Raw genomic sequence first — 27,929 nt, forward strand, 5'->3', positions numbered from 1 at the left:
TTGGGAGACGGTGCCTTGTTGTAGATCATTGACGGGGGTGTGGAAATCTATTGTTTTTTGTGTTTGTAAAGTGAAGATACAAGGAACTGCACTTACCAGTTTATTCAAAGGTGTGTGTGGGTCGGGGGACTCCATTTGTTTTTGGCTAGACAATTGGGTTGCTGATCAGACATTGAAGGAAAGATTCCCTGCTTTATTTAGACTCGAAAAGGCAAAGAAATGCATGATCAGAGAAAGGTTCTCTAGCAACTCGAATTGTTTTAGGTCTGATTGTAGTTGGACGCATGCACCAACCTCGATGGAAGAACTCCTGGAGTGGGAAGAATTACAGAGGCTGATGGGAGGGGTTGTTTTGAGGCAGCAAAAGGATAAATGTACGTGGAATGATAGTAAGGAGAATGCTTTCTCGGTTAAAAAGATGAAAGATCTTTTAAGGAAGCGATATGATTATAGCGGCAGATTCATTTTTAAATGGTCTAATTGGGTCACAAGAAAATGTAATATGTTTATGTGGAGGGTATCCATGGATAGAATTCCGACATTGGCGGCACTCAAAGCTAGAAATTGTACCTTCGGGAGTTTGGAGTGTTGTCATTGTGAAGGGGAAGAGGAAACAGTTGAACACATTCTTTGCACATGCAAGCTAGCGATGGAAACCAGTAGTTGGTGTAAGGTACGACCGATTTTCCTTTTTTCTATCAGAGGCATTTTCGAAATCAATAAATATGTGCGTTTAAGCAAGAGGAACAACAAGATCTTCAAAGGGATAGTTTTTGTGACATGTTGGTGCCTATGGAAAGCAAGAAACGAAAAAAGATTCAACGACGGTAATGTGAAAGTGGAAAAGGTGTTCCACGAAATTAAGATGACTAGTTTCATATGGTTCAAAAACAGAACAAGAAAGTGCAATTTTAGTTTGCTAGATTGGAATGCTTTCGATGTTTATGTAAATATTACTTGTAAGTTACCGGCCACTTCTCATTTTAGAGTTGGCGACTTGTGAATGAAGTTTACTTTAAAAAAAAAAAACGAATGAATCATGTGAAGTTGGAATTGTTATACTGTTGATTAATTTGGTAGTGCAAGAAATTTAATATGATTTTTAATTAATTTAATTTTTGTCCGTTTGTCATTCTTGAAATGATATTTTAAGTTCGATATGGTCGTATGGGTATGTCAATAAATAAAGTATTGACTTAGTAAAAGTTTTTCTTTTTTATCCTTGCATTTAAATAAACTAATTATAACTACCTGCGCTTCGCTGCGGGTTTTGACTTGTTAGTAAAGAGCGAATATAGCATAAGCAAGTTTCAGTAAATTATAAGTTTTATGTCATGGTAGTTAAAAAAATATTTTGTGCATCGCAATGGAAATTAAAACCTATTGTATATTGTTTCATCCCCTTAATGTATAATAATAATGTGTAAAATCTAGATGAACAATTTGAACCACAAATACTGATGGTTGGTCATATACCATGAAATTGGTCATAAAAATGAGTTAGTATCAAGAATTGTTACATACCTGGTAAATCATAAAAATGAGTTAGTATCAACAATTGTAACATACTTCGTAACTTACAACCTAATGCAGTGTAATTATATTAATTAAATAAAACAATTAACTCAATATATATGTAAACCATAAATAATTGTTTTGGAATTTTCTTTACCATACTACACGTGTTGTGTAGTTAAGAATAATATGTAAGGCACAAGACATTTGGCACCTCAAAAACCGAAAGTACCCCTTTTTTTCACAAAACGGTGGGTAGTATTTTTTTAATTATTTTTTTAATTTATAGGAAGCACTTCATTTGTTTCCCACTCTTTTATTCTATCATACGTCAAACCATTTTCATTATGTCAAAGATATCTATTTGCATAACATCAAGCTTATTTTGCATCCTTGCGGGCTCTCATTATCAAGGACATCAAGGTTATTTTTTCAAACAACTGGTATGTGCATTTTGAATGGAGCTGTTTTAAATCCGGCGGTGGTATAGATAGGTTGTACGCCGCTCTTTATATGTCTTGTTAGATTTGTGTATAAATGTAATTTTAAAGGTTGTATGCGGTGAGGTTTGGTCACCGGTTTTATAACGGTAGTTTTGGTGGTGCTCAAGGTAGGTGGCTCACGATGATAGTCTGGAAAATTGAACTTGTATATGGTTCCCGAGCGGAGTTTAATAAAGAGAGGAAGAGGGTGTGTTTTCAGATGAGACTTGGTTTTTGAAGATATGGCATGGTCGTCTTTTTAGATTTTGATGCTTGGAATCTAGCAGTTAGTCCGGAAGTTGATGAAAGTGCTGTGTTTTGGGCGTTGTTATGAAGTGCTTCCGAGAAATTGGTTTAAATTCTTTTCAACAAAAAAGAAAGACGGAGAAACGCAGCGGAAACGACAAAGAGTAAAAGAAGAGAAACCCAAAATGTGGTGGGCCCCACATATATATTTAAAAAAAAAGTTTGTGAGAAGGCGCACATACCATCGCACGGGTTTTAATTTATATATATATATATATATATATATATATAATTTGTATCGAAAATGTGTATTAATATGATAATCAATTAAGGTATAATTGGTAAAAATAAAAATAAAAAAGAGTACTTAATCTGTATTTGAGAAACTTATCTTATTATTATTATGGGACAAACAAATGAAAGAAAAGACGATAATGAGGGATTACAAATATATCGTATTTGACGAGGAATTCGGTACGCGAATCTGATTTGATCGATTATCCGAAGATTTTATACTTGTTCAAACAATATATCCTTGATTATCCGATGAGGATCCCTGATATCCAATGGGACGTGTATGTGGATGTAACTTAAATCCTTGACGGGAATGGAAATTGGTATGAGGATTGTAAGTGAGTACCGAGTACAGGGATAGAGATTGAGATCTCCAACAATATCGGCCTCATTACCATCCCTATTAATAATGAAAGAGATGATATTTTCGGTATCGAATTATCAAATTGGGGAATGAGAGTAAAATCATCGTTGTTGTTTGTTAACGATAATGATTTCTAAAACTTACAAATTATATGTTTTGGAAAAGCAAAATTTATGTCAATTGGGCTCGGCATGAAGGCAAATTATAGAAGATGATGTCTAATGTCTCTTTTGGAGATCAATATTCGATCATCGAGGCTAGACTTTACCGATAATTTGTCCTTGTATTTATGGGTGGACAGATTATTGAGATTTTCCTGATTCTAGAACTAATTGGAGCTTTTGAAAGCTCTATATGACTGGATTGACCGGTGACATTCTGTCAATGCATCAAATCATGTAGATTAATATCTAAGCGATTTTGTTAGTTAACGGGTTAAAAAAAAAGTCAAACGATGGTTTTCATTTACTTTTTTAAGGAAAATGATTAATCCTCTTAAATATCCTCCTAAAATCTTCAAAACTTGACACGTGTATTCTACTAATTCTTTTACCTAATCTCATCTTTTGATCTTGACACATGTCATGATCTTGTAATCAGGAGAATTTTTACGTTGATTGGTTATGAAGATTTATCATTCCCTTTTTTTAAATCTATCTTTTTCGGATGGAGATCCTCTAAAGTTGCTTTCAACTTTATAGGTAAAGTTGAACACATATTGACCTTTGGATTAAAATCAAAGGCTAAATTCATATTTGAATCTTGAACTATGATTTTAATCCAATGGTCAAAATACCAACTTTACTAATAAATTTGGGTTTTAACTTTAGAGGATCTCAATCCATCTTTTTCTCTTTACGTCATTAATCTAAAATCATATCTATACTCTATATTAAAGAAAATACCCCCATGTTGAAAGTTACATGGGAAGAAATGTCTAAAATGTCCTCCTATGTAATATTTTCACCTACAAGGCTATAACCCTTTAAAATATTTTCACATACACTATTCTCTTAACATTAATAATTAAATTACACTATCAATCCTTTATTTTTCTAAAATATCTTCATTAACCTTTTAAATCAATTACTTTTATATGAATTATCTACGGCACTCGACGTCGCATCCACCACCAACACTCGCCTCCACCACCACACCATCGCCGTCACGACCATCGCCGCATCACGCAGGTACAATGCTAGTTGATATAACTTGTTTTCCCTCTCTACCTTTTTTCCAAACCCATTTCTAATTACTTTATTCATTACTGTAATACATATTAATAGTGTACATTTAATGTAGGAAATGATTGAGAATCTATATAAACATTATACTATTTATATGAATATGAATATGTTTTAATAATAATAAAAATATTAATATTAATATAATTGAAGGGACGAAGAGAAAGTCCGAAAAAGTAAGGTTGGTGTTGTCTTATCTGATTAGTAAAGCTTGGTGACGACGATGTTTTGAAGGGAAAAGTTGACAATGAGGCATTTGTTGGCAGAGGAAGGATGGCAGACTGGCAAAATAGTGGGGTATGTATTTACCACTTTGACAGGGTGGGGAATGTTTATGTGTTTGTCATGCCTTCCATGTTCTCCTACTGCAACATCTTTACATGTTATTATTTCTTCCAATTTTAATACATTAAATTAAAATTAATATCATATCTTATTTTTTATATCTTCTTTAATTTCTTTAATCGTATGTAACAAGAAAGTTGACAAATCACTTTTTTTCCCCTACTGTAATTTGCTATACTATAATCATATATACATCAATAAATTAATATATTAATAAGATAATCTTTAAATTTGGTGAATGTACATCTATTTTCTTTTTCTTATAATATTGGAACGGACTTTTGATCAAGGCTCCATTGACACAATGAGGATCAAGTTGTGACCACATTTAACCAATGATTTTTGGTTTAAATGGTTAAGATGAGGTATTCAATAATTTTAATAAATGAGTAATTAGAGCACTAACAATGGTTTCGTTCTCGTTCGTCCATGCCTCGTTCTCGTTTGAGGGACGAGCGCACACGGTTAGGTGTGGCTCGTCCCGGTGCTCGTTCTCGCGCGTTCGTCCCCCCAGAAACGAGCCGTTGCCTTCGTTTTTTTTTTTGTTTTTTTTCTTTTTTAACTAACAGTTATGTTTTAAATTTTAAAAAAATTTACACAAATGACCCCTAAAACGTCTGATTTGTAACTTATACGAATTTGACACTTTTGGTCCCTATTTATCATATATATACATATATATATAACCCACACACATTTACACAAACCATAACAATTTATCTATTAAAAAACACACACATTTGAAAGTTAAACATGGCAAATAACATACCAAACATGACCGTTCACGCTGCAAAAATGGGGATGCAAGACCACATGCTTCAGAATGATGCGAACAGATCTGCTGTTAATAATGTCATTGACAACTTGACTGCCAACAAAGCGACACTCGCAGTCGAAATTGAACGACTTGAAGCTGCAGAACATGCTCGCAACGCCGTTGAAGTTGAGTACATTATTTATCTTCGGCAGCACATCGACTGGCACACACAAGCTATTTTCCAGCTTACCGCAGCTACTAACATGTTAAACCACACTATAGATCACGCATTATACTGGCAAGGCGCTATCGGTGGTGGTCGTCCTGATGATTATCTGACTGACCTTAGGGAGCAGTACGCATCTCCGCAACCAGGCGACCGTGTCGGTTCTCCTAAACGCTATCCGTACATTCATCGCAATGACAGCGACAGTACTGTGGACTCGGACTACTCCGAGGCTTAGTCTTATGTATTGTGTTAGTGCTAAGTGTGTTTATTAGTAACGTGTTAGTGCTAAGTGTGTTTATTAGTAATCTCGAAATCATTATGTAGTAATGTTTTTATTTTACTGTATTGTATGTTATTTATTAATGAAATTTTAAGTGTACATTTATTAAATTATTAAAGTTGTATAAATTAGAGGGTTAAAAGTGTATAATTAAATAGATGGTAGAATATTGGGTTGAAAATGTAAAGTTATATAAATGGTGGGTCCTAGACTAGTCCTTGCATTGTGAGTGTTTCAGAGGATTAGTCATTGGTTAGTCCTTGGGCTGATATGAAGCTGATGTGGTGCTGACAGGGACTAGTTTTTGGAGAATGAGTGTCTACGACTGTGAATGCTCTTATAAGTCTAAGTCTCATATGTAACAATAATTTGAGGTTCTATAGTATGTTCCACATTACATACTTCTTATGAAAATACATAAAATATCAACTAGGCTTTTACATCGGAAGGGTGACAAATGCTAAAAGTAATAAGAAAATGATAAGGTTATCTGGATAAGCTATATGATAAGGTGAATTTCGCTGAAAACTTCGTTGACAGCGGGAGGTCTAACATACATTGTTTTAACCGGATCCGTGTTAGAGAGCTCCATCGAAGTAGAATTCGTACTCGTATTAAATTGTATTATATTATATTATATTATATTATAAATAAATATATATTCCTGCCTGTATGTATGTATATATGAACATTCCCTGTTTCAAACTTGTTTCTCCATTCTTTCTTTCAAAACCCCAATTCCCAATTCAACTTCAAAAAAGTTTCTTCTCAAGGTAACTTCTTCACCACCCATATATTATATCTTTTATTTACTAATAATTAAGCTATATCTAATCAAATTATCAGTAATTTCTTAAATGAAAATCTTACTGGGTATACTTTGTTTTATTTGATCTGATACCCTGATCATTAGATCTATGTATATATTTATTTATTTATCTTTTAGTTTGATGGAATTCTGATGATATATAGATATATGTTTGTTGGTTGGTGTATGTATAGGTTAGGATTGTGAGAGAAGGATGGCAAATAGAGTAGATAATGAATATGATTATTTATTCAAGATAGTGTTGATTGGGGATTCAGGTGTTGGCAAATCAAATATACTTTCAAGATTTACAAGGAATGAATTCTGTTTGGAATCCAAATCTACTATTGGTGTTGAGTTTGCTACTAGAACCCTTCAGGTCTCAAATTCTTTACTTTTTAAAAGTTCTCAATTTTGCTTTTTGAGCATATGAATAGGCTGTATGATCTGATTTGGATGTCTTTTTTTTTGTTAGTATTAGTGTAATTGATGTTCTATATGTATTCTATATAAGTATATCTATACACACACTTACTTTTTTGGTATTTGGACGCAGCTCGAGTATAGGTATGACTGTCTACGCCCCACCTTATAATTTCCGGATTGTTGTATTTCGGCATATATCATAGAATAGTAATATTTTCTAGATTTCATAGCCTCATAGGATGGTAATATATATGTTTTAAAATGTTTGTTTATTTTGGTAATTCTAACTTTTTTTGTTCATCCAATAAGGAAAAATGCATTTTGGGTTGACATACTTGTGGTTTTTTTTTTTTACTTATGGGTAAATTTCTTATGCTCCCAATATGTGTAATATATGCTGATTTCGTCGACTGTGGTAAAACTTGACCGAATTATCTCTTCTATGACAAAATCGACACCACCATTACCAGATACTCTGTTTGGGTAACATGCTATGCACAGCACAATCTGGGTTACCCTTCTGGACATTGACTTTTATATCTAAATCTAGTCAGCTGTCGTGGCTCATCACATGTCATCATAACCGGATCTTAATCGGCACTTCCAAGCGAATATGAAGAAATCAGTGTACTATGTTACCCACATTAGGGAATTAAAAGAAAGTTATTATAATTGAGGAAACGTGGATGTTATATTACCTAAAAGAATATGCAATATTCACTACTTATAATTGTGAAACCGGATTAAAAAAAAAGTTCTTATTAGCTATTACCAAAATAAATGACAACCTAAAGTATTCATATTCTCGGAAATCTTCTCTATAGTTTAAGCGGAGAACGTCATCATTGAAAGTTGAAACGGTACAAAAGCTGATACATGACTATTTGATAGTTTGCCCATGGTTTTTATGAGTTATTTGTTGTGAAGTTTCAAGCTCACTGTGTTAATTGAAGTGTAGGTTTCTAAGGATTGAAATAGTTTAACAAGATGAATGACTTGTGTCTTTAGTTGAGTGCCTTTCCTTTTAACAATGATGTTTGATTCAAAGTGATACTTATTTTTCGTGGTCAATGAAAGGTTTTGTAGGGATCTAATGAGTTGTTTTTGGGTTAAATGTTAGAGTTTCTTGTGTTTAAAGAGGGTGGAATGGCAGTTTTGGACTTGAGAAATTGGATCTGAACAACTGAAATATTTTCATTCATCATACAAGTATAAAATTTCAACAATTTTTATGCTATGGTGTCCAAGTTTATTTGAGATATTATCTTATTTAAAAAGGATTTCTGTTTGTAGTGACCTTAAGCTTGTTCAATAAGATTATGCAGTCAAAAGGAATTTATTCTGGTTCACAAGCTTCTCCAAGCTTATCTCGTTGAAAGCTAGTCTAAACAATTGACTAGTAGTCGAGCACTTCGGTTGAACTGGTGCACTTTATGTCGTATGATGGAAGTGCATTCTGTCTTTGTGGTTAATTAAAGTTTTAGACTTTTTAATTAGTTGATTTTATTTTGTACCATGTGATTTGTCAAACAAACTCTTGTGTGGCATACATATTTTTTAACCAAGATCTTACAAACAGGTTGATGGAAAGACAGTTAAGGCTCAAATTTGGGACACAGCAGGACAAGAGAGGTATAGAGCCATAACAAGTGCATACTATAGAGGTGCAGTCGGGGCCCTTCTTGTGTACGACATAACCAAAAGTCAAACCTTTGACAATGTCAATAGGTGGCTGCGTGAGCTGAGAGACCACGCAGACTCCAATATTGTCATCATGATGGCTGGAAACAAATCCGATTTGAACCATCTCAGAGCTGTCGCTGAGCAAGATGGGCAATCATTGGCCGAAAAAGAAGGGCTTTCATTTCTTGAAACATCAGCACTTGAAGCAAAAAATGTCGAGAAAGCATTTCAAACTGTTTTAACAGAAATATATCATGTTATAAGCAAGAAAGCATTGGCAGCCCAAGAAGCAAATGCTACTAAAAGTGCCTTACCTGGCCAAGGGACCACCATTAACGTTGGAGATACATCTGTGAACACAAAGAAGGGTTGTTGTTCAACTTGAGTTGAATGTTCTGAGGCCTAAAGATTCGGTAAGAAGCGCAGGCTGCGTTTATTTCATCATTCTTTTCTTTTTTGTTTGTAATCGAGAAATACTTTACCTTAACCTTGTAGAATACCCGTCTTACTTGAGAACCAATATTGTTGTGAAAATTGAAACATGGTTTAGTATAATCTATTGTATTATGCCTTGTTCCATGTAGTGTTAAATTCTTTCCTCTAGTTACCCCATGACATTCAGACATTGTTCGCTTCGTTTGTTTAGCCGGTACTCGTTCCATTAACACTATTGAATTTGTTCTTTGAAACGACCTTGTTTATGTGAATTTGTATACAGTTTGTCCAATATCAGTTGGATGATTCAGTCCGCTCGTGTTCTTGCCAACTGATATTTTGAGCAAACATGGTGAGATTTTTCATATTGGGTGACTTGATCTAGAAACAGCAGAATTCAATTGCCAAACATACTATAAGACAACTTTTAGAAGAGACTGGGGTTTGAAACTTGAATAGTAAACTTTTGGAATAGTCAGAACTTTAAAAACCGGTTACAAAAAAATACCGATTAGGCCATATAATTAAAGCTATGTTTGACTCATTGAGTTGTCCGAACACAGAGAATAACATACGAGAAGACAAATTTAAGGTCTCATAAGAGTCCAGTTAGTTTCATGGTCAAATCACGGTTTAAACGTATCTTGAACATGGACAGGAAAATAGTTAAAAATTGGTTATAAACAAAACTAGATTAAACCGTTAAACCGTTGCAATAAAAAAAAAAAGTAGCTTCATCCCAAAATAACATTATTAAATTATGGAAAAATAATACCTTCTAGAAAATCCTTTCGACACCGGCCCATGCGCGGGGGGACAAATCATCGAGACGTCGACATCCAAAAAAAGAAGAAAAGATCAAAGAATATATTACAATATAACCCTTATCAATTTTGAGCTCGTAACATACAGAGTCAGTCCTCATACTTTGTAACGAATGTTGTGATTAGGATATCAATTTCGTAATTGCATTGTCACACGAAATGATTTGTACGTCAAAGTTGTGCAATGAGCCACGAGCTATTGAGTAGTTTATTGGATCAAGTACATTGGCAAATAAAAAAAAAAACAATTCCACTCTACCACATTAAAATAGAGAATGTCGACTATAATAGGAAAGGTGTTGATCGATATTAATCAGTGGAAAGAGAAGCTATAAAATGATACGATAAAAGTCTATCATTGTCTGAATTTTAATTAAAGGTCAAACTTTTACAGTAATTAGTAGTTGTAGCCTAAACTTGATTTAGTAGAAAAATTCATTGGTTAAGAATGAAGATAATTCATTTGGTTGGACCACAAACTAAATGGGCTATTGGGTGAGCCGTGAGCTTGATTTACCTCTCGCCCTCTCGGCTCTCACATGACCGGATCAGAGGCCTTTGAGTTGCCAAAAAATCAACAAGGAAAGATTAATTTATATTGAACTTTTGGAGTATTATATTATAATCTTTATCTTTATCTTTATATATCTTATTAACCAATCATAATTTTCAATTTTATCAAATTAAAAATTATTGATGTCATCATTTAAATTTTATATGATTTTAAGATTTTAATTTGAGCCGTATAGTTATCAAACAAGTTTGGATATATCTTTCAAAACTTATAAACAGTTTGAGAAAAGTACTTTGCAATCGATCTATAATACTTCTAATCCGAATGAAAGATCTTCAACAAATATTTAATGATTCATTATGCTATCTTTAACTTCCATCACTTATTTAACTTACAAAATTAATATGATTGTTTGTAGTATTTATAATCACACTATAACTAAGATACTCATTGTTGTTATTAGTAATTTGAATCAAACTATATTTAGGATACAAATTCTTCTTATATAAACTAAACCTACAAATAAAATCACAACATACGAAATCATTGAAACCCCACGAACTAACTACTACTTTTATTGTTCTTAACAATCATGACTAACGAAAATAAAATTACTTTTTACAAAATATCAATGAGAACTCGGTTAATTGGGTAATCAAAGTTAAAATATTGTTTTTTCTGAAAGAGTTTTTGTATAGAAGAAACTTTGTTACACTATTCAGCATTGATATGATTTAGCATCCAGTATTTACATTTAAATATCTCAATTCATTTTAAGTATATTATTATCTTTGACGTATAAGTATTTACAACCATGAATTTACTAACATTATAAAGAGCTCCCTATCAAAGTGCTTAACACAATACTACCCATACGCGGGCAGGTTACTAGCACATAATCACATAGATTGTGATGACGGGGGAGTTGAATTCATCGAAGCTTCTGACGATAATCGGCTTGAAGACTTCATTAATTTCAAGAAGTAGGAAAACATTTGGAAAACACAATGTCGAACTTTAAAAGTGATATAAACCGGGCTTATAGTTTAACAAGTATGTGTAGGTTTCCATTTTATGAAGTGGATTTTGGATAAGCCAGTAAAGGTAACAACACAAACTGCAAATGGAGATTTAAATATGTTTACGTTGATGGATACTCTACATGGAGATGGTATTGAAGCTATAGTTCATTTGAAAGAAGAAGAAGATATGGCCATCTTTCAAGAGGACAAAGAGCTTCTTGCATATGTTGAAGACGACATGTGTCATAAATAATATATCTTCATGTTTCTATAAATGAGATTTAATAAATTTGAGATGCTAACATCTATGATTTTATTAAACATATTGTAAGTGGTATGTTTAATATGTTCAAACATAAATAAATAACATTATTATAACTATATGTTTTATGCTGATCAAATAATGAGTATGATATAAAGATCGGATGAGGTTTCATGTTAAACCAGAAGATTTTCTTTCACCTATTTGTGTTTCCTTTAGTAGAGACTGGATATGATCGAATAGACTAGTTTGGCGTTCACAATAATAGAAGAATAAAAAGACTAATAATTACATGTCAAATATGAATCGCTTATTATTCATACTTCTTCCATGTCAAAAACAACCATCCTTATGCCGCGCAACAGGCAACAGTTAGTCTTGGTTTGCGTTTTATATAGAATAGCACGATAACTGCGTAAAAAAATTTTTTCCATGTTTTTTTTTTATAAAAAAATTTGAACGCCAAAGTTGTCTCTTCTAACATTAAATGACTCCCATTAGATGGTCCTGTCAAATTAGACCAAAAGATGGCTGCTCTTAGTGCTCTAGGGATCAATTTGTTAAAAATAATAGATAGGGACTGCCGATGCAAAATTTGAGAAACCATAGGGACTATTCTTGAATGTAACTCTTACACTACATTCTTAAGTTTTATCCGAAAAAAAGGAAAGAGAAGATTGGATATTGGAAGAAAGGGAAAAAAAATATACATCAAAAAACACATTCTTGAGTTAAGGGAAAGAAAAAGAAAAAGAAAAGTTTTACAATTATGTCCCTCTTAATATTTTGGGCTAATTACTTGGAAAGTCCTTCAATTTATCACCAAAACCTTTTTTTGGGCTCGAACAAAAAAAATAATTCTATTTGAGGAAAAAAACGACTAAAATGGCTTTTGTGGGGTTTCTTACAAATTACCGGTTACAATTTAACTTGAAAATCATTTTTGATTTATTTTTAACCTCTAAATTTCCTACGTGGATATTACATGTAATTGATCATATACCTTCATTTTCCATATATACATTCCACTATCTGTTTAACACTTTTTTATACTAACTTTTTTTTTTGGATCCGATCAAACTCAACAACAAACAAACACACCAACCCCACTTCCTTTTTCATTCCCTTTCATTTTACACCAAACAAAATCCTCACAACACATTACCACCAACATCATCATCAAGATCTGATCTGAAGAATACTTTTTATTCGTTATTATCTCTTCATCAAGAGCAACCGTACCACTTGTCAATTTATATATATAACTTACCAGTTAACATTAAATCACAAACACAATAACTAGTACTCGTAATTGATAACGTGTTAACGCATCATGCCCAATCGATTATGGGATGGTAGCAGAGATGGCGATTTTCGTTGTTGACGGTTTGTCGGTTTCTAGTATATGAAGTTGGTAGTGGTTGTTGGGTAGCGGTCACGGTCACGGTCACGGTGGTGGAGATGGTGGTTGGACCGTTAAAGAACATCTTTGTAGGTCTTCTGCGATGTTGGGCACTTTTCTTACATACACGATTGAAGGAAACCCTTAGAAATTAATTTGGGTATTTTTCATTCAAACCTTAGAAATTAATTTGGGTATTTTTGAATTCAAAGATGTTAAAACTAATTGTAGGTTAACTGGAAAATGGGTGTTGTAGGTTATGAAGTCCCCAAAACTATAATGGGTATTTCCAAAAAGCAGATCTATTTTTAATTTGTGTGAATTTGGGGAAAATAAGTGTGTGGGATGTGTGATTTAGTGTCTATATATGTATTTTATATTGGAATTAAATATAAATAATAGACATGGAAATGAGTTGGCAGATGGGGTAGTAAGCAACGACAGGTCGCAACCCCACAAAAATCATTTTAGCCATTAACTTTTTTTGTTCGAGCTTCAGAAAAGGTTTTAGTGACAAGTTGAGAGACTTTCCAAATAGTTAGCCCTACTATTTTCTTTATAACTTTAGTTAGAGGATGTATTAGTAATTTTTAGCAGATTATAACACCTTCTTTCAAAATCATCCTATTTTTAATTGGAAAGTTTTAGGATTAAAATGAATTAACTTTTCCTTCCCTTCCCTTTCTATTACTTTAAAGAAACAACACAATTTAAAGCTTTCTTTTCTTTTCCTTTTTTATCCCTCAAAATAAAATGAAGTATAAGAATAATAATACTCCATAAACAGGGAGGCAGGAAAGGAAGGAGGCAGGCCAGCAAGTTCAAAGTAGAGAGTGCACCAGCACCTGATCCATTTCCATGGCTTCCGTCATCGAATCTTGCTGGACGGTACTTACTCTCCTTTTATCTATTTGTTTTATTTTCTTTCTTTTTCCTACTGTTATTTGAGTGTGATTTTTTTTTCTTAATCTTAGATTTGTGGATGTATTGATTTTGAATCCATATTTTGTATATACATATATATGGTGCTAGTGTATATGATATTAAAAAGTGAGAACTAATTTATATTTAGTTAGATTTTATAAAGTTTATGAAGATTTGTCAGTGTAATTTATAGCACTTGCATGAGCGATTGTAATGGCCTCCGTTATTGAGCAGCGGTTTGGCCCTGGACTTTGAGAATTCTGCGTTGTCCGCTGTCATTAGGATAGCTTTTTTTTTTAGGATAGCTGTTTTGTTTTTTTTTTTTTTTTTAACAAGAACGGTACTCGCGCGATGCGGCGTTGTAATGACGGTGGCGGTGTCGATGTAATGGCGGTAGCGGTGACGGGCGACGGTGATGGGGGCATGTAGCTTATTTATGTAATGTGGTTTTGATGTATGGTACATCACAGTATCACACATTATTATAATGTGTATATTGTTGAAACTTAAAAGGAGATTTGCTATATAATATAAAAGTATAGATAGATGTAGATATAGATTGGGTATGGTAGGTATAGTGGGGTGCTATGTGGAGTATTTGGGTCCAGATTTCAGTTGATTGGGTGTTATTTGCAGTATTTGTGTCATTGTGTGGTTGCTGATATGGCACACTTTTTCGGTGTGGTGATGTGATTGTTAATAGCTATATTTGAGGTAACTCACGGTCTGGAGGTTGGGTTGTTGGTTCAGGCTTCCTCATAGATAGTTGTGTTAAATTGTGGTAAATGCGAGCGTAATATTTGCTTGTTAGAAGAGAAAAGTAGTAACGATAACGAGGAAGATGTCATGAGATAATGTCATGAGATATGGTTGTGTCGTAATAAAACTTGGGATTTTATGTGAAGAACTTGTTGAAGTTCTGGAAGCATACTCTTTTCATCCGTAGTCAGTGTGTTGTAGACAAGATAACATTGATTAAAATACTTGCTTGCTTGTTTGTTTGAGGTTATAAATGATCATTTATCAACTCCTAAAACTAGGTTGATTGGAAAAAGTTTTATTATTAATAAGTGAAAAGAAAATGTTAATATTATTTTACTTTTAACGTGTAGCCTAGGGGTGTAAACGAGACGATACAGTTGGTGAGCTACCCGAATTCGACTCGCAAATTATTCGAAATCGACTCGGTCTTAGTCGAGTCGAGCTCGAGCTACTCGAGTAGACTTTCGAGTCGAGCTCGAGCCTCAAAATAGCCTACTCGAAAAGCTCGCGAGCTTAATCGAGCTTGTACTTATTTACAATATTACCCTTGAATATTATATATTTGTACATAATCTATATTCTACTGAGCTGAGCTTGCAATTATCGAGCTTATGCACTAATTTGATTTAATTCTTAATCGAGTCGAGCTCGAAGGTGTCGATTCGTAAACCAAGCTCGAGCTCGAGTTGAGTTTCGAGCTTCGAGTTTCACAATCGAGTCGAGCTCGAGCTTGGCACTGTGTCGGCTCGATTACACCCCTAGTGTACCCTCTTTGACTATGGAGATTGGGCTGTTTGGACTGTAGATAGTATCAAAGGAGGGATCTATTGTTAGAGAAATGGGTAATGAAGATGTCTATGACTAATAATTAAATAATTATGGATGATCATGGGTGAGAGTCCCCCTGTTTTTCTAATTATTGCGCAAGTAGAAATCTCACACAGAGAAGGGATTGATTTTCAGTCTGTTGTTACAGACTTCTCTCTACAAACTCATGTTCCATACTTACACTTGTACTTAATTAAGTTAACGCAACCTTTGGTTGCAACGTCTTGAAGCTTGTGGTTCGTTAATCGTTATAGTATGCCAGCTAGTTGTGATAAAGGATAGTGGCTGACTGGCTGTATAGTTTGATAAATGCATTATCTGCTTCCGTTTTTTTTTTTTTTAATTATTATTATTAATTTTTATGGTTTTGCATCAAGATTTGGGGCTTATTGCTGACCTTTTGTTTAATTTTTGTTTATTTCCTGCTTGCAGTATTTGATCACAAATTTCAGCGACTTTCAGTTGGCATGCTTTGGAAGTTTCTTGCTTCATGAATCTGTCTTTTTCTTATCCGGGCTTCCCTTCATTTACTTAGAAAGGTCTGGATGGCTTAGCAAGTACAAAATTCAGGTTTTTACTATTATCCTTTTAGCCTTTTTTTTTTGGGTGTGAACTTAATAGTGTTAAGTGTTACTTTGGTTTTCAATTGCCTCAAATTTTATCGGCGCTGTTAGTTTCTTTTGTTATTCGAATGACTAAAACTGTTTCAACTAAATCTACACTGTGTTATGTTACCTGTAATCAGAAACTGAACCTTTACCTGGAATCAAATTTTGTGAAAGGCTTGAGATCATCATACTTGAAAGCTGAAAATAATAGTATTTGATTAGTAAGTTATGTGGTTTTTGCAAATCTAAACGGAAGTGTCTTAACTTGAGAACTCTCTACGAAGGAACTAGACATTTGTACTTTGTTTTGGACCTGAAATGTAACATTTTTATTATTCATTATTTATTCTATAGATAAACCTAAAAATAGTGTAGGTAATGCCACAGTACCACAATTAGAGGTGCTGCCCATGTACAAGTTATGTACTAAGAATAAGTTCTCCATAAGATTTGCATTTTGAAACAAATATTTCTTCAAGAAAGTAGATAATAAGTGTAGTCGGTTACAGCCTTTGTTGAGTTTAAATTATACTACGTTATAACATATATTTACCATTAAACTTGCCATGATTTTTCTATATATAAGAAAGGGCTAAATTCTTAAGATAGCACTGCCCCATGCTTTTATTCTTCTTCATTTTAGGAGTTGTGATTTCATAATTTTGGCCCTAAATGGATGAAACTTAGAGTGTGTTATTGCTTTATGTAAAAATAGGTACATTGCCACAATGTGACTTGCGTAAAGTAAGTTGCTATTGTGTCACAAATATAACCTAAAAAGCCATGTGGGTGGTTATAGGACTATTTATTATCTGTCTTCTAAAATGTATATGCTGTTCCTGTATGTTTTTTTTTTTTCTTTTCATAAAGGTGATCCTTGGTTAAGGTTTACCCAGGGATGGCGAGCATTTTTGCCCCAGTGTAACGGTATAACCGTGCTTTGCCTGCCCAGGGTTCCAGTCATTTCCCTGGCCACCCCAAGGTATGAGGGTAGGATTTGAACCAAAGACCTTTTGTGAGAACGCGACACTCCCTTGCCGCTAAGCCAACATTGGTGATGGCTTTGTTCCTTTGTACATATATAGTCTGATAATCAATTATGTTATTTTTGAAACTTGGGACCATGTACAATACCTTAATAGATGCAATTTATTTTTTTTATCATTTTCTTATGCAGACAAAGAATAACACCACGGAAGCTCAAAATAAATGCATTACTCGGCTACTGTTGTATCATTTTTGTGTAAATCTGCCTGTTATGATTGCCTCTTACCCTGCCTTTAAATTCATGGGAATGCAAAGTAGTCTTCCATTGCCTTCCTGGTATTTTCAGGTCCTTTATGTACTGCAGCTTTACTTATACATTGTTGTTTGGCTCTCTAGTTGCCACTGGATTCACCACATCCCATAAAACATAATTACTTTCTGCCGTTTTCTCTTTAGAAAAACATTATTCGTTTATTTGGTTAAACTGTTTTTGTCATGATTTGTTTACCTTTACAATGTGCAGGAAAGTAATATCAACCCAGATACTATTCTACTTCATAATCGAAGATTTTATATTCTACTGGGGACACAGGATTTTGCATACTAAATGGCTATACAAATATGTCCATAGCGTTCATCATGAGTAAGCAAACGCTCCTATGTTTGGGTTAACTAGAATTAATTGCATTGTCTTTTTACTTTGTATTGCTTTAAGGAGGTGGCAAGAAGGGCTGGGTAATGGGTCAAAATGGGTCAAAATGGATTTGGTTTGAAGGAGATCCTTTTTTTTTGTCGAAACGGACTGGTTCAGTATGACTCGCACCTCTTTTGTGCATTTCATTGATGTCTTTTATAGATAGTTCATGCATTTAATCTGATACAACTGCAACAATAATCTAAATTTTTTAATAAAGTGATTTAGGAAGTTGAATGCATGTAAAGAAACTCGGGGAGACTTTTAACTCATTCAACCTTTGGATTTGAACCGTTTTGACATAGAATACAGCCCAAGTTGACTCATTCTTAAATAAACGGGCCAAGATTGCCACCTCTACAGCTCTTGCTCTACTTTATGTTATATTTGATGATATGCAATCAATACTTGACAGATATGCTACACCTTTTGGATTGACTTCGGAATATGCTCACCCTGCTGAAATATTATTCCTTGGTTTCGCTACAATATTTGGTCCCGCCATCACGGGGCCTCATCTGATAACACTTTGGTTATGGATGGTAGTAAGAGTTCTTGAGACAGTTGAGGCACATTGTGGTTATCATTTCCCATGGAGCCCGTCAAACTTTCTTGCTTTATACGGGGGGTTAGTCTATGCATAAACTTATGATTCATCTTTTGTGATTTGTACTTTCAAATCAGCCATGTAATTTTTGAATCACTGACATTATGCTAACAAATGGCCCTTTCTAATGGGATTTTCAGTTCTGATTTTCACGACTATCATCACCGACTTATCTACACCAAGTCTGGAAACTACTCGTCAACTTTTGTCTACATGGACTGGTAAGACTGTAGAATACTCTTCTTTGATCTTGGAGCATAATCATTTATGTTTTTTGCACCTACTGCTACAATAAACAACAACACATTCATCCTTGACCCTGTAAGCTCAATCTGTCCTGCCTGTAAGTTGTAAGTGCCTGATGTGTTTGGTAGCAGGTTACACACTACGGCAATGCTGTTTGTGTGACTAACTTGTGTATGTTCTTATATGGATGTTAAAGGTTACGAAAATGGACGGGTTGGGCACTTTAGTTACTGATTCAAAATGATTAATATTTGTTGCAATTGTGTTTGGTTGACCCGAAGAAGGTTTTGTGTAAAAATTATATGCTTTCGCCTACGTTCAGCCCATTTGGCATGTCTCTTTTTAACTTTTAAGCCATTCTCTTATATTTATCCATTTAATCCATTAGAGATGAAACATTCAAAATCAGCCCATTCATTATAAAATGTTTAGAAATGTCCACCTCTGATGAATGGAAGGGTAACATAAGGAATTGCAACATTGTTTGTTTCCCGAACTCGTATTTTTTTTTTTTTGTTTATCAAGCCGGTTTATGTGTTTTCTGGCATCATATTGTATAATAATGACATCCTTTTCTCAGGCTATTTGGGACAGATACCGGATACAGAAAACTGAAGGCATTGAAGAACGAAGAGGAAGCTAAGTATAAATAGATTTAGTAAGCTTAAATTTTTTTTATATCAGACGGTTTTCACCATACAATATGACAAAGGTTTCTTCTATTCTTGATTGTGAATTTGTTTGTTTTTCTTGAATGATGCATATCACTATATCAGTGTATCACTATATCAGCAACAAAATTTACGCATCTGTAGGTTCTAATTTGTTGGCCCCTCGTTCAAAGTTGGGTCTTCGATCTAAATGCACCTCATTTTGGTTCACGCCTTATTTTTAGTTTTTTTTTAATGCAACTTGAACTTAAGCTGCATCACAGTAAATTCAACATTTCAACGTGCTATGATGTAACTTAAAATGCTTCTAATTGTTCTCTTTTTTTAGCAACTTCTCACAAGAACTTTTCTAAATAGTATAGTTTTAGGAACTATGAATACATAATCTTGTATAAATATAGTGGTGACAAATTTACCATAGGTAATAGGTTTACATACTTTTATGAGATGAATAGAGTATTAATTAACTCATTAATTAAGGTTTAAAAGGAAAAAACTAATAAGTTAAAACTTGGCAGTTAGAATAAAATAAATTAAACAAAAAAAGTGAATATATTCAAGGACGACAGAATCTCTCTAATTCTCAACTACAAAAAGTTGATATAGAATACTGGGCTTGTCTCTTTGAAAATACCTTAATAATTGGGATGTATATGTAACACTTGGCAAAATCGTGGTTACCATGGTTCCTTTTCTTTAACCAAAGGTTTAAACAAGTCAACAACACAAGAGAATGTAATACACACCATCTGTCCATTACATATCATGCATCATGATTTAGTCAAAAATGTGGTCCTAATATGAAATTTCATTTATTTTGCATTTGTTTTTCCACATATCATATTATATCTTTTTCATATGATGTAATGTATGTCATTATCATCCTTAATTATATAGAAATATCTTAAATATTAATATTTAATTGATAGTTAGATTGAAAGAGAAGTTGCATGTGGTGACTCGGACAACGACCAAACTTTGTTAGACATTGAATATTTGTATGTAATTTTGCGTATATAACCAACCTCCCCCTTTTCCCTTACTATTTGACACGTCCATCATTTTTCATTAATATCTTTTTTTTTTGTAGTGGGCCATCATGTAATCATAATAGTACTCTTTGTGCTTTATAATTCTAAAAAAAAAATAAAATCTAGTAAAACAAAGAAACAAAATAGTTTAATGACACATTGACACGTAACAGCAGTGTATAATGTTGATCATGCTATATTTAAACACTTCCCTTTTTGGGTATAAGTATACTCAGTTCATACATCTTGAGCAAAGAACAATGTACTTTTACCTTTGATGTAATATTTATTAAAACGAAATATTGTCTCTGGTTAATGATTCTATTCATTTTTATATTGTATGTATATTGATTATTGATTAATGAAATAGTTGCAATGACTGTGTTAAGAAAAATGAATAAAAACTATTAACCAATTAACAATGACATACTTCCCATTCCCATTATAACTCAGTGGTTGAGCACCAACGTTACATGTTGTAGTTTAGAGTTCGACACACTGAAAGACATTTAAAGAAAATTTCACCAAAAAGTCCTTTAATGAAGCAGGTTTGAGTCCTGCAGTGGAGGCAGGGTTTTATCCCAATTAAATGTCATGCCTTCGGGCGATTTAGTTGGGGGTTTCTCTTGGTATTGAGGGTGAGAGGGCTCTCTAGCGCAGACCCGGTTAAGACAACATAAGCTAGATCCTCTGTTACGAGCAATTGATCCACACCTTTCAGAAAAAAAATTAACAATGACAATCACTAACGCACAAATGGTTATATTGACCTACATTGACAATCGTTATCTAATTACAAAACTAACATATATACTATATTTCTGCATATATATGTAGAAAAATAGCAAATATATTATACTCATTTTCATGTTTCAATAGTCGTAGCCTATAGGTTGGAAGTTCAATTGGTTTCGAACAAGAGGAGTAGAGGACTAGTAGACTACTATTTAAATATGATAACCATACCAGATCGAGAGGACACTTTCGATCTTTAGCATATCGTCAAATCGGTCAAGATTCTAAACATTATATTATCATTTCGACGAATGTGTAAGATAGTCAACGTACGTTCTCACTTGTCAATAAAATTGCCAAGGTACCAAATTTTTTGTGTACGTTAAGTGTTAGAAATTTTTATCATAAAATGATCTACACAAGGCATGTGTTTCTTGTTTCATCTGTACGTCGAGACTAAGGTACATGTTCTGTTAATTAAATGCATATATTTTGTTGAAATTGAGCCCTCACTATCCATTTAGTTGATCAATCTCGTTCATGAGGTGAATTTTTGTCTTTGTTAATAAAGTTGAAATTGGAGGATGGAGGCAATTTAAGTGCATTACGAGTTAGATAAATTTATTAGCAACGTAATTTCTATATGAGTCCTGTACGAAGAATATTACGGCTTAACATATTACCCTTGATAGATAGTCTTACAACTATCTATGACTATGACTAATTAATAAGTGGTTGGATTAGTGGCAAACACATTGACCCTTAAAGATAAAGTCATGAGTTCGATCATTATCCCATGCATAAGTTTGAGGGTCTTTTCTACCATTTAGGTAGACAATGGAAGCAGCCTCTTTACTTAAGTAGAGGTAATGAAACGCACGTAGTGGTCATTATAGCGGTTCCTTCTGATCCTAGAAAACGTCCAAAAAAACCTGCTACGCAACTATCGAGCAGAGGCAAAAATATGATAAGTAGATACATAATTTCGAGTGTGATTAGACAATGACATAGCAGCCTGTGATTCAGGATTGATCGACGCCCAAGGAACGCTCGACCGAATGAATTAGTCACAAGGTGTAAGCCCCGACGACAAAAGAACCTAGGTGCGGAGCATTTTCGGGGGCTAGCCTCCTTCCTTCTTACTTCTTACAATTTGACTCTTTTTTTTCTTGAATTTGAAACATTTCCTCTTTATCGCCATTCTTCTGTTTAAGAATTGCGCCCCCTTGCCTCGATGGCCTCCCCCATACACTGTTGAGATATTGAGGCTCAAAACCTGTAAAAGACAGCACTAGATCGTTTCTTCTTCTTTTTTTTCTTTCCTTACACATATAGTCTTACAACTCATTTAACTTGGGTGTCAATATTGCACCTGATTGCCGTATTTTGGGTTTTAATACCAAGATAGAAAATGACCTCCAATTTTGCAAAACACGATGATAGAACTCTTGACTTATGTCTCTAAAGACATTGATGTTTATCTAGCTTGCCCGACTTATTTTGTAATACACTAAATATCTTTATTCTTCTAACCCATCAATAAAACTACACTGTTATCATTTTTATTAAATCTTCTGAAAAAGAGTTACCACTTGTTTGATGCAATATCAATATTTTCTGAAGAAACAAAATCTTTGTTTGAGATCTTTAAGTTTAAGGGGAATGAAGTGTCAAAGACAAAATATAGACACATCAAACTTTCTTTCTTTGGTGCATTATTACAAATTTAATTTCTGAAGTTAATCATTCATCGATGGCCCATGATTTTAGCCTTTTATGGTGAGACACAAGTGTTAGGTTTACACTTGTTCCACTCTCTTATTGACATATGTCAATGACTATCAAAAATTGGATTTTCTTGTCCCACCAACATAAAGAAGCCATAAGTTTAAAGATAAACAAAAATATTGGTCATAAAAGATCAGCTTGGTTTGGTTTTTAAAGATGGAATCGAAAAAGTTTGGTTTGATTGTGAAGTTATATCATAATCTTGTTCATCCTGTGCTTCTACCCGTATACCAATCAATCTAGACGTTATAATAATTTATACGTGGTATTATTGGCTTGATTGGTTTGGAATGTTTAGTCATGATCATGAACTTTTTGCCATATATATATGACATGCATCATATATAGTTCTTGTGCAGTTTTCATAAACAAGTTTTTTTTTATCGTTATTCGAACCAGCAACAATGTGTTTTCGGTATAGCTAGGCCGAATGATTCAAGAATGATTCAAGTGCATGTAAATAATATCAAAATTATTAAAAGGTGAAATAGAAAATATTGATGTACTCAATCATCTCTATATACCATTCTTGGTTTCGGCGTAGGGTTAGTGCATTCAGAGGCGATACTACAAGAAAATCTTAAAAGATGATGAAAAGGTCAATAAAAATAAATCTAAAAGAGATTAAAATGTTAAAACCGTATAATTTTTTTTAAAAATATATCAAAAGTTTTAAAAATATATCAAAAGTTTTAAAAATACATTAAAAAATCTAAATTTTGGAGGGGCCCATCCCATGTAGGTACGCACCTAAGAGAGTGTTTGGTAGGATGGAATCATAAAGAATGGAAATATAATTATAAAGAATGAAAATAATTGGAAAGAGAATAAACATAAGAGAAATACAAAAAAATAAACAAAATTGATTAAAAAAGAATATCAAAAAAATATACGTAACTTAATAACTTTATACTTTAAGAAATCTATATAAATAATATATAAATTTCATCAAAAAAAAAAAGAAAGAAAGAGAAAGTCATTTCCATTATCATTATTCTCTACAATTTATAGAGAATGGAAACCATTCACACTTCTTTTGTTCCTTTTCCATTCTCTATTTCAACCAAACTACAGAAGTAATTTTAATTTCCTTTCTCCCATTTCAATTTCACTCTACCAAACACTCCTTTCCTCACTAAGGGTGATGAGGTAGGTGCCTAAAGCCTCATTTCTCAAGGGCCTTCTTAAGCTTGATCTTTTACCAGTTATGACAAATGACGATAAATATTTAACATGATGCACAATTCTTTTATAAACACTTTAAAAAAAAGCCTTCGTAATTTAGCTTCGTTGAGAGACCTACCAAATAGGTTGGCTGGCATATCCCCATATCTCCAATAGTTTTCATATGTATATATAAAGAAAAGGAAATTATTTTTTGTTTAATGAATAAATGCATAAGCCCCCATATATATATATATATATATATATTTTAGGTAAAATAAAATAAGTATTAATGTAAAACAAATAAAACAATATATTTTTCTTAACTGAAATCATCGTACATCATGAAAGTCATCGTACATCAATTGCTTCGTGAATCTTTGTCCATCAATTTTAGTATGATCTAAGGGTCAAGTTCTTGTCTTATTTGTTTGACTTTAATACTTGTTTTACAATACTCAACCCCTATATATATATAGGAAAAGTGAGTATGGGGTTGTTTCCCATCTAAGCTTAGATGGGGAACCTCTCACATACAAATATTCTATTATTTGTTTGAATTTAAAACAAATACATGGCCCCTATGATTTTCATGATTATAAAAACCAAATGTGAGGGGTTTATCATCTAAGCTTAGATGGGGGACAACCCCATACTCACTTCTTATATATATATATATATACCAGGTCTTTTACCCGCACGATGTGCGGTTATTTAAAATAGTTCATGTTGTTTATATATTATATGAGTATAACACTACAACAAATATATTATTTACTCACACTTGTTTTTCCATACCTTTAAAAAATATGAAAAATTTTGTAAATTTATTCACATTTAAAATTGTGTAGAAATAATTTACATTTCAAAGTGTGAAAAAATTTAAAAAATCACAATATTTACACATTTATACATGTGGAAAAGAAAAGTTCACACTTTCAAGTGTGTAAAAATATATCAATTGTTTCACTTTAGAGTGTGAAAGTTAATTTGTAACACTTATTTTATTCACACATGGAGGGTGTGAAGAAATAATGTGTTACAAATTGACTTTTACACTTTTAAGTGTGGAAATATTTAACAATTGTTCACACTTTTAAGTGTTAAAATTTTGTTTACACACTTATAAGTATGAAAAAATTATAACTTTTGAAATTTATTTACACTTTTAAATGTAATTTTTTTTCTACTCATTTTTATATGTGATTAAATTCATAAATTCTTTCACATTTTTTATAACAAAGTGTGAACAAATGAACTTTTTTTTGTAGTGAATAATAACTTTTAACAATTCTAACTTGTATCGTAAGCATATATACATAAATCTATATTTATCGACAATGGAAATATTTATATATATATTGAAATATATAAATCCAAAGTATAACTGTTATTAACTATTAGTCGCTTAATAAGTAAATATAATAATTATTATTATTATCTAATATAACACCATTTAACTATTAGTCGCTTAATAAGTAAATGTAATTATTATTATCTAATATAACACATATTATATACTTCACGCACTATTAAAAAAACATAAATTTAAATTAAATTGTAATGTATTGTAATGTATGACCATAACAATCTACAGTATTATTTTTACAAACTGATATATAATCCATTAGAATAGAATATCTATCATACTTAATGAAGATTACATCATCAAATAATATATTTTGTAAAAGATGAAAAGCTTTAAAATAATTAAAAACCAAATTAAAATTACAATGAATTGAGAAGGTGAAAGAAATATGTGTTTTTTTTTTGGTAAAATCGCATTCCTAATTATATGATTAATATTAAATCAATATAAATATAATTAGAACCTGGAAACAAAAAATTTGCTTGAGAAAAAGAATATCCCACATAAAAATGCCACATAGGCTATATCCTACGTGTCAAGGTTATAAGATAGGTTTTGAGTTGTAGAGCCTTTAGAATCATTCGGTTAACTATTGTTTTATAAGATGAAAAGCTTTAAAATAATTAAAACCAAATTAAAATTACAATGAATTGAGAAGGTGAAAGAAATATGTTTTTTTTTAACGTAAAATCACATTCCTAATTATATGATTAATATTAAATCAATATAAATATAATTAGAACCTGGAAACAAAAAATTTGTTTGAGAAAAAGAATATCTCATGTTAAATAGAATCTTGAGTTTTTAGTGTTAAATAATATCTTGAGTTTTTAGTTTTATTTCATTTTATTTTTCATAATTAAATTATTGGCAAAAAAATTATAAAAATGCCATATAGGCTATATCCTACGTGTCAAGGTTATAAGATAGGTTTTGAGTTATAGAGCCTTTAGAATCGTTCGGTTAACTATTGTTTTAATAAATATGTAGATATATATATTTTTTTCTTTCTATTATTACAATTATCATCTTTCTTATTTTTTTACTCCACCCAACTATTTTACTACAAAAATCCAATGTACAACAAAACTATGCATTTCCAAAATGGCTTTTTCGATTCCGATAAGCCGATTATTGTTACAATTAAGAATTTTTTAAAACATAGTGGCTATACTAACAACTTTGAATGAAGAAGAACGAGAAGTAAAACAAGTTGAAACTTCAAACCGAATGGCAAAACGCCAAAGATTGATTATCCAAATAGCCAGTGTATCATCAAGGAAACTCTAGAAATACAATAAAATCATTTCTAGGCTGTAACTGTTAAGCTTATAAAAGAGATGAAAAAACTGTATTAATATGTTAAACACGACATAAGAAAAATCTCAACCAAGTAAAACTTCAGTCACTGGTTTTTCACTTTTTGACAAACCTTAAAAGACTTATTCATCAAAACTCAGGTTATCTTCAATGTTAAGGACATACCTAGGCGTCCTTGAGCTGTCACATCATATTTTTATAAATCCTTATAAATCTTTACAAATCCTTTAAATCTTATAATTTTATCTCCAACCATACAAACATCTTTACATATCTTTTTATCTCCACTAAAAACAAAAATATATTAGGTAAGGACAAGTAAGAGTGTCCTTAGGTAAGGCATCCTTCAAAAAAAATTTAGTTTTGGACAAACTTCAACGGCAAAAGATATATAATGACACCTAACGACATCCAATGACAACCAATTAGAGATAACCTAAAATACATATAAGTTTGACATTGTCACGTCGCGATTAAAGCTCTGTGGTTTTTGTCGCATTAATTGAACTATCGTGTCTATATGTTCTTGGCTTTAGCTCAGCCGATTAAGTTTTCGATCACATCCAACATTGATTTCGGTAGATTTGATATTTTGATCTTTAACTTTCCGTTATATGATTGGGATAAGTATATCAGAATGTAACAAACTTTAAACGAATATCTATAATAGGAAATAATTAAAGTTGTGTGTATTGTATGTAAACAACTCGATAATAATGTTTATTATATGTAAGAAAATGTATTCAACCAATTAAAATCAGACAAGTGACACCTCTATATGGTTGCCACGTATGTTTTCTTACATACAATAAACATTTTTTAAAGTTGTTTACATACAATACACATAACTTTAGTTATTTCCTACTATAGACATTCGTCCAAAGTTTGTTACATTCCAGGATATTTATCCCTATATGATTAGTTGATTACTTATATGATTTCGAGCATTTACCTATTCAGATGCGTGCAAGCTGTGTTATTATATCTTTGGTCTCCAGGGATGTCCTGGGATTTGAACCATTAACATATTAACACACCATTTTAAAATAAGAGTAATTCAAGA

General features: G+C 32.4%; 2 protein-coding genes across 2 annotated transcripts; both read left to right on the forward strand.

Annotated features, from left to right (window-relative positions):
• Positions 1–6,440: 6,440 nt before the first annotated feature.
• LOC122607074 (ras-related protein Rab2BV) lies at positions 6,441–9,240 on the forward strand. The gene is made up of 3 exons (XM_043779993.1): positions 6,441–6,529; positions 6,759–6,943; positions 8,570–9,240. The coding sequence occupies exons 2-3, from the start codon at positions 6,779–6,781 to the stop codon at positions 9,056–9,058; spliced, it is 654 nt and encodes a 217-aa protein (XP_043635928.1). The 5' UTR covers positions 6,441–6,529; positions 6,759–6,778; the 3' UTR covers positions 9,059–9,240.
• Positions 9,241–12,875: 3,635 nt separating this feature from the next.
• LOC122607629 (methylsterol monooxygenase 2-2-like) lies at positions 12,876–19,510 on the forward strand. Its single transcript, XM_043780646.1, has 8 exons — positions 12,876–13,292; positions 13,920–14,020; positions 16,079–16,216; positions 17,432–17,577; positions 17,765–17,884; positions 18,351–18,563; positions 18,683–18,763; positions 19,369–19,510. The coding sequence occupies exons 2-8, from the start codon at positions 13,991–13,993 to the stop codon at positions 19,439–19,441; spliced, it is 801 nt and encodes a 266-aa protein (XP_043636581.1). The 5' UTR covers positions 12,876–13,292; positions 13,920–13,990; the 3' UTR covers positions 19,442–19,510.
• The last annotated feature ends 8,419 nt before the right edge of the window (positions 19,511–27,929 follow it).

This window comes from Erigeron canadensis, chromosome 7 (assembly GCF_010389155.1).
Source record: "Erigeron canadensis isolate Cc75 chromosome 7, C_canadensis_v1, whole genome shotgun sequence".
NCBI classification, from domain to species: domain Eukaryota; kingdom Viridiplantae; phylum Streptophyta; class Magnoliopsida; order Asterales; family Asteraceae; genus Erigeron; species Erigeron canadensis.

Excerpts from the sequence above, each read along its gene's own strand:
- LOC122607074 (XM_043779993.1), top strand. The coding sequence starts at position 6,779 with ATGGCAAATAGAGTAGATAATGAATATGATTATTTATTCAAGATAGTG. Across the intron at positions 6,944-8,569 it reads TTGCTACTAGAACCCTTCAG|GTTGATGGAAAGACAGTTAA; the intron begins GTCTCAAATTCT and ends TCTTACAAACAG.
- LOC122607629 (XM_043780646.1), top strand. The coding sequence starts at position 13,991 with ATGGCTTCCGTCATCGAATCTTGCTGGACG. Across the intron at positions 14,021-16,078 it reads TCATCGAATCTTGCTGGACG|TATTTGATCACAAATTTCAG; the intron begins GTACTTACTCTC and ends TCCTGCTTGCAG. Across the intron at positions 17,578-17,764 it reads AGTCTTCCATTGCCTTCCTG|GAAAGTAATATCAACCCAGA; the intron begins GTATTTTCAGGT and ends TACAATGTGCAG.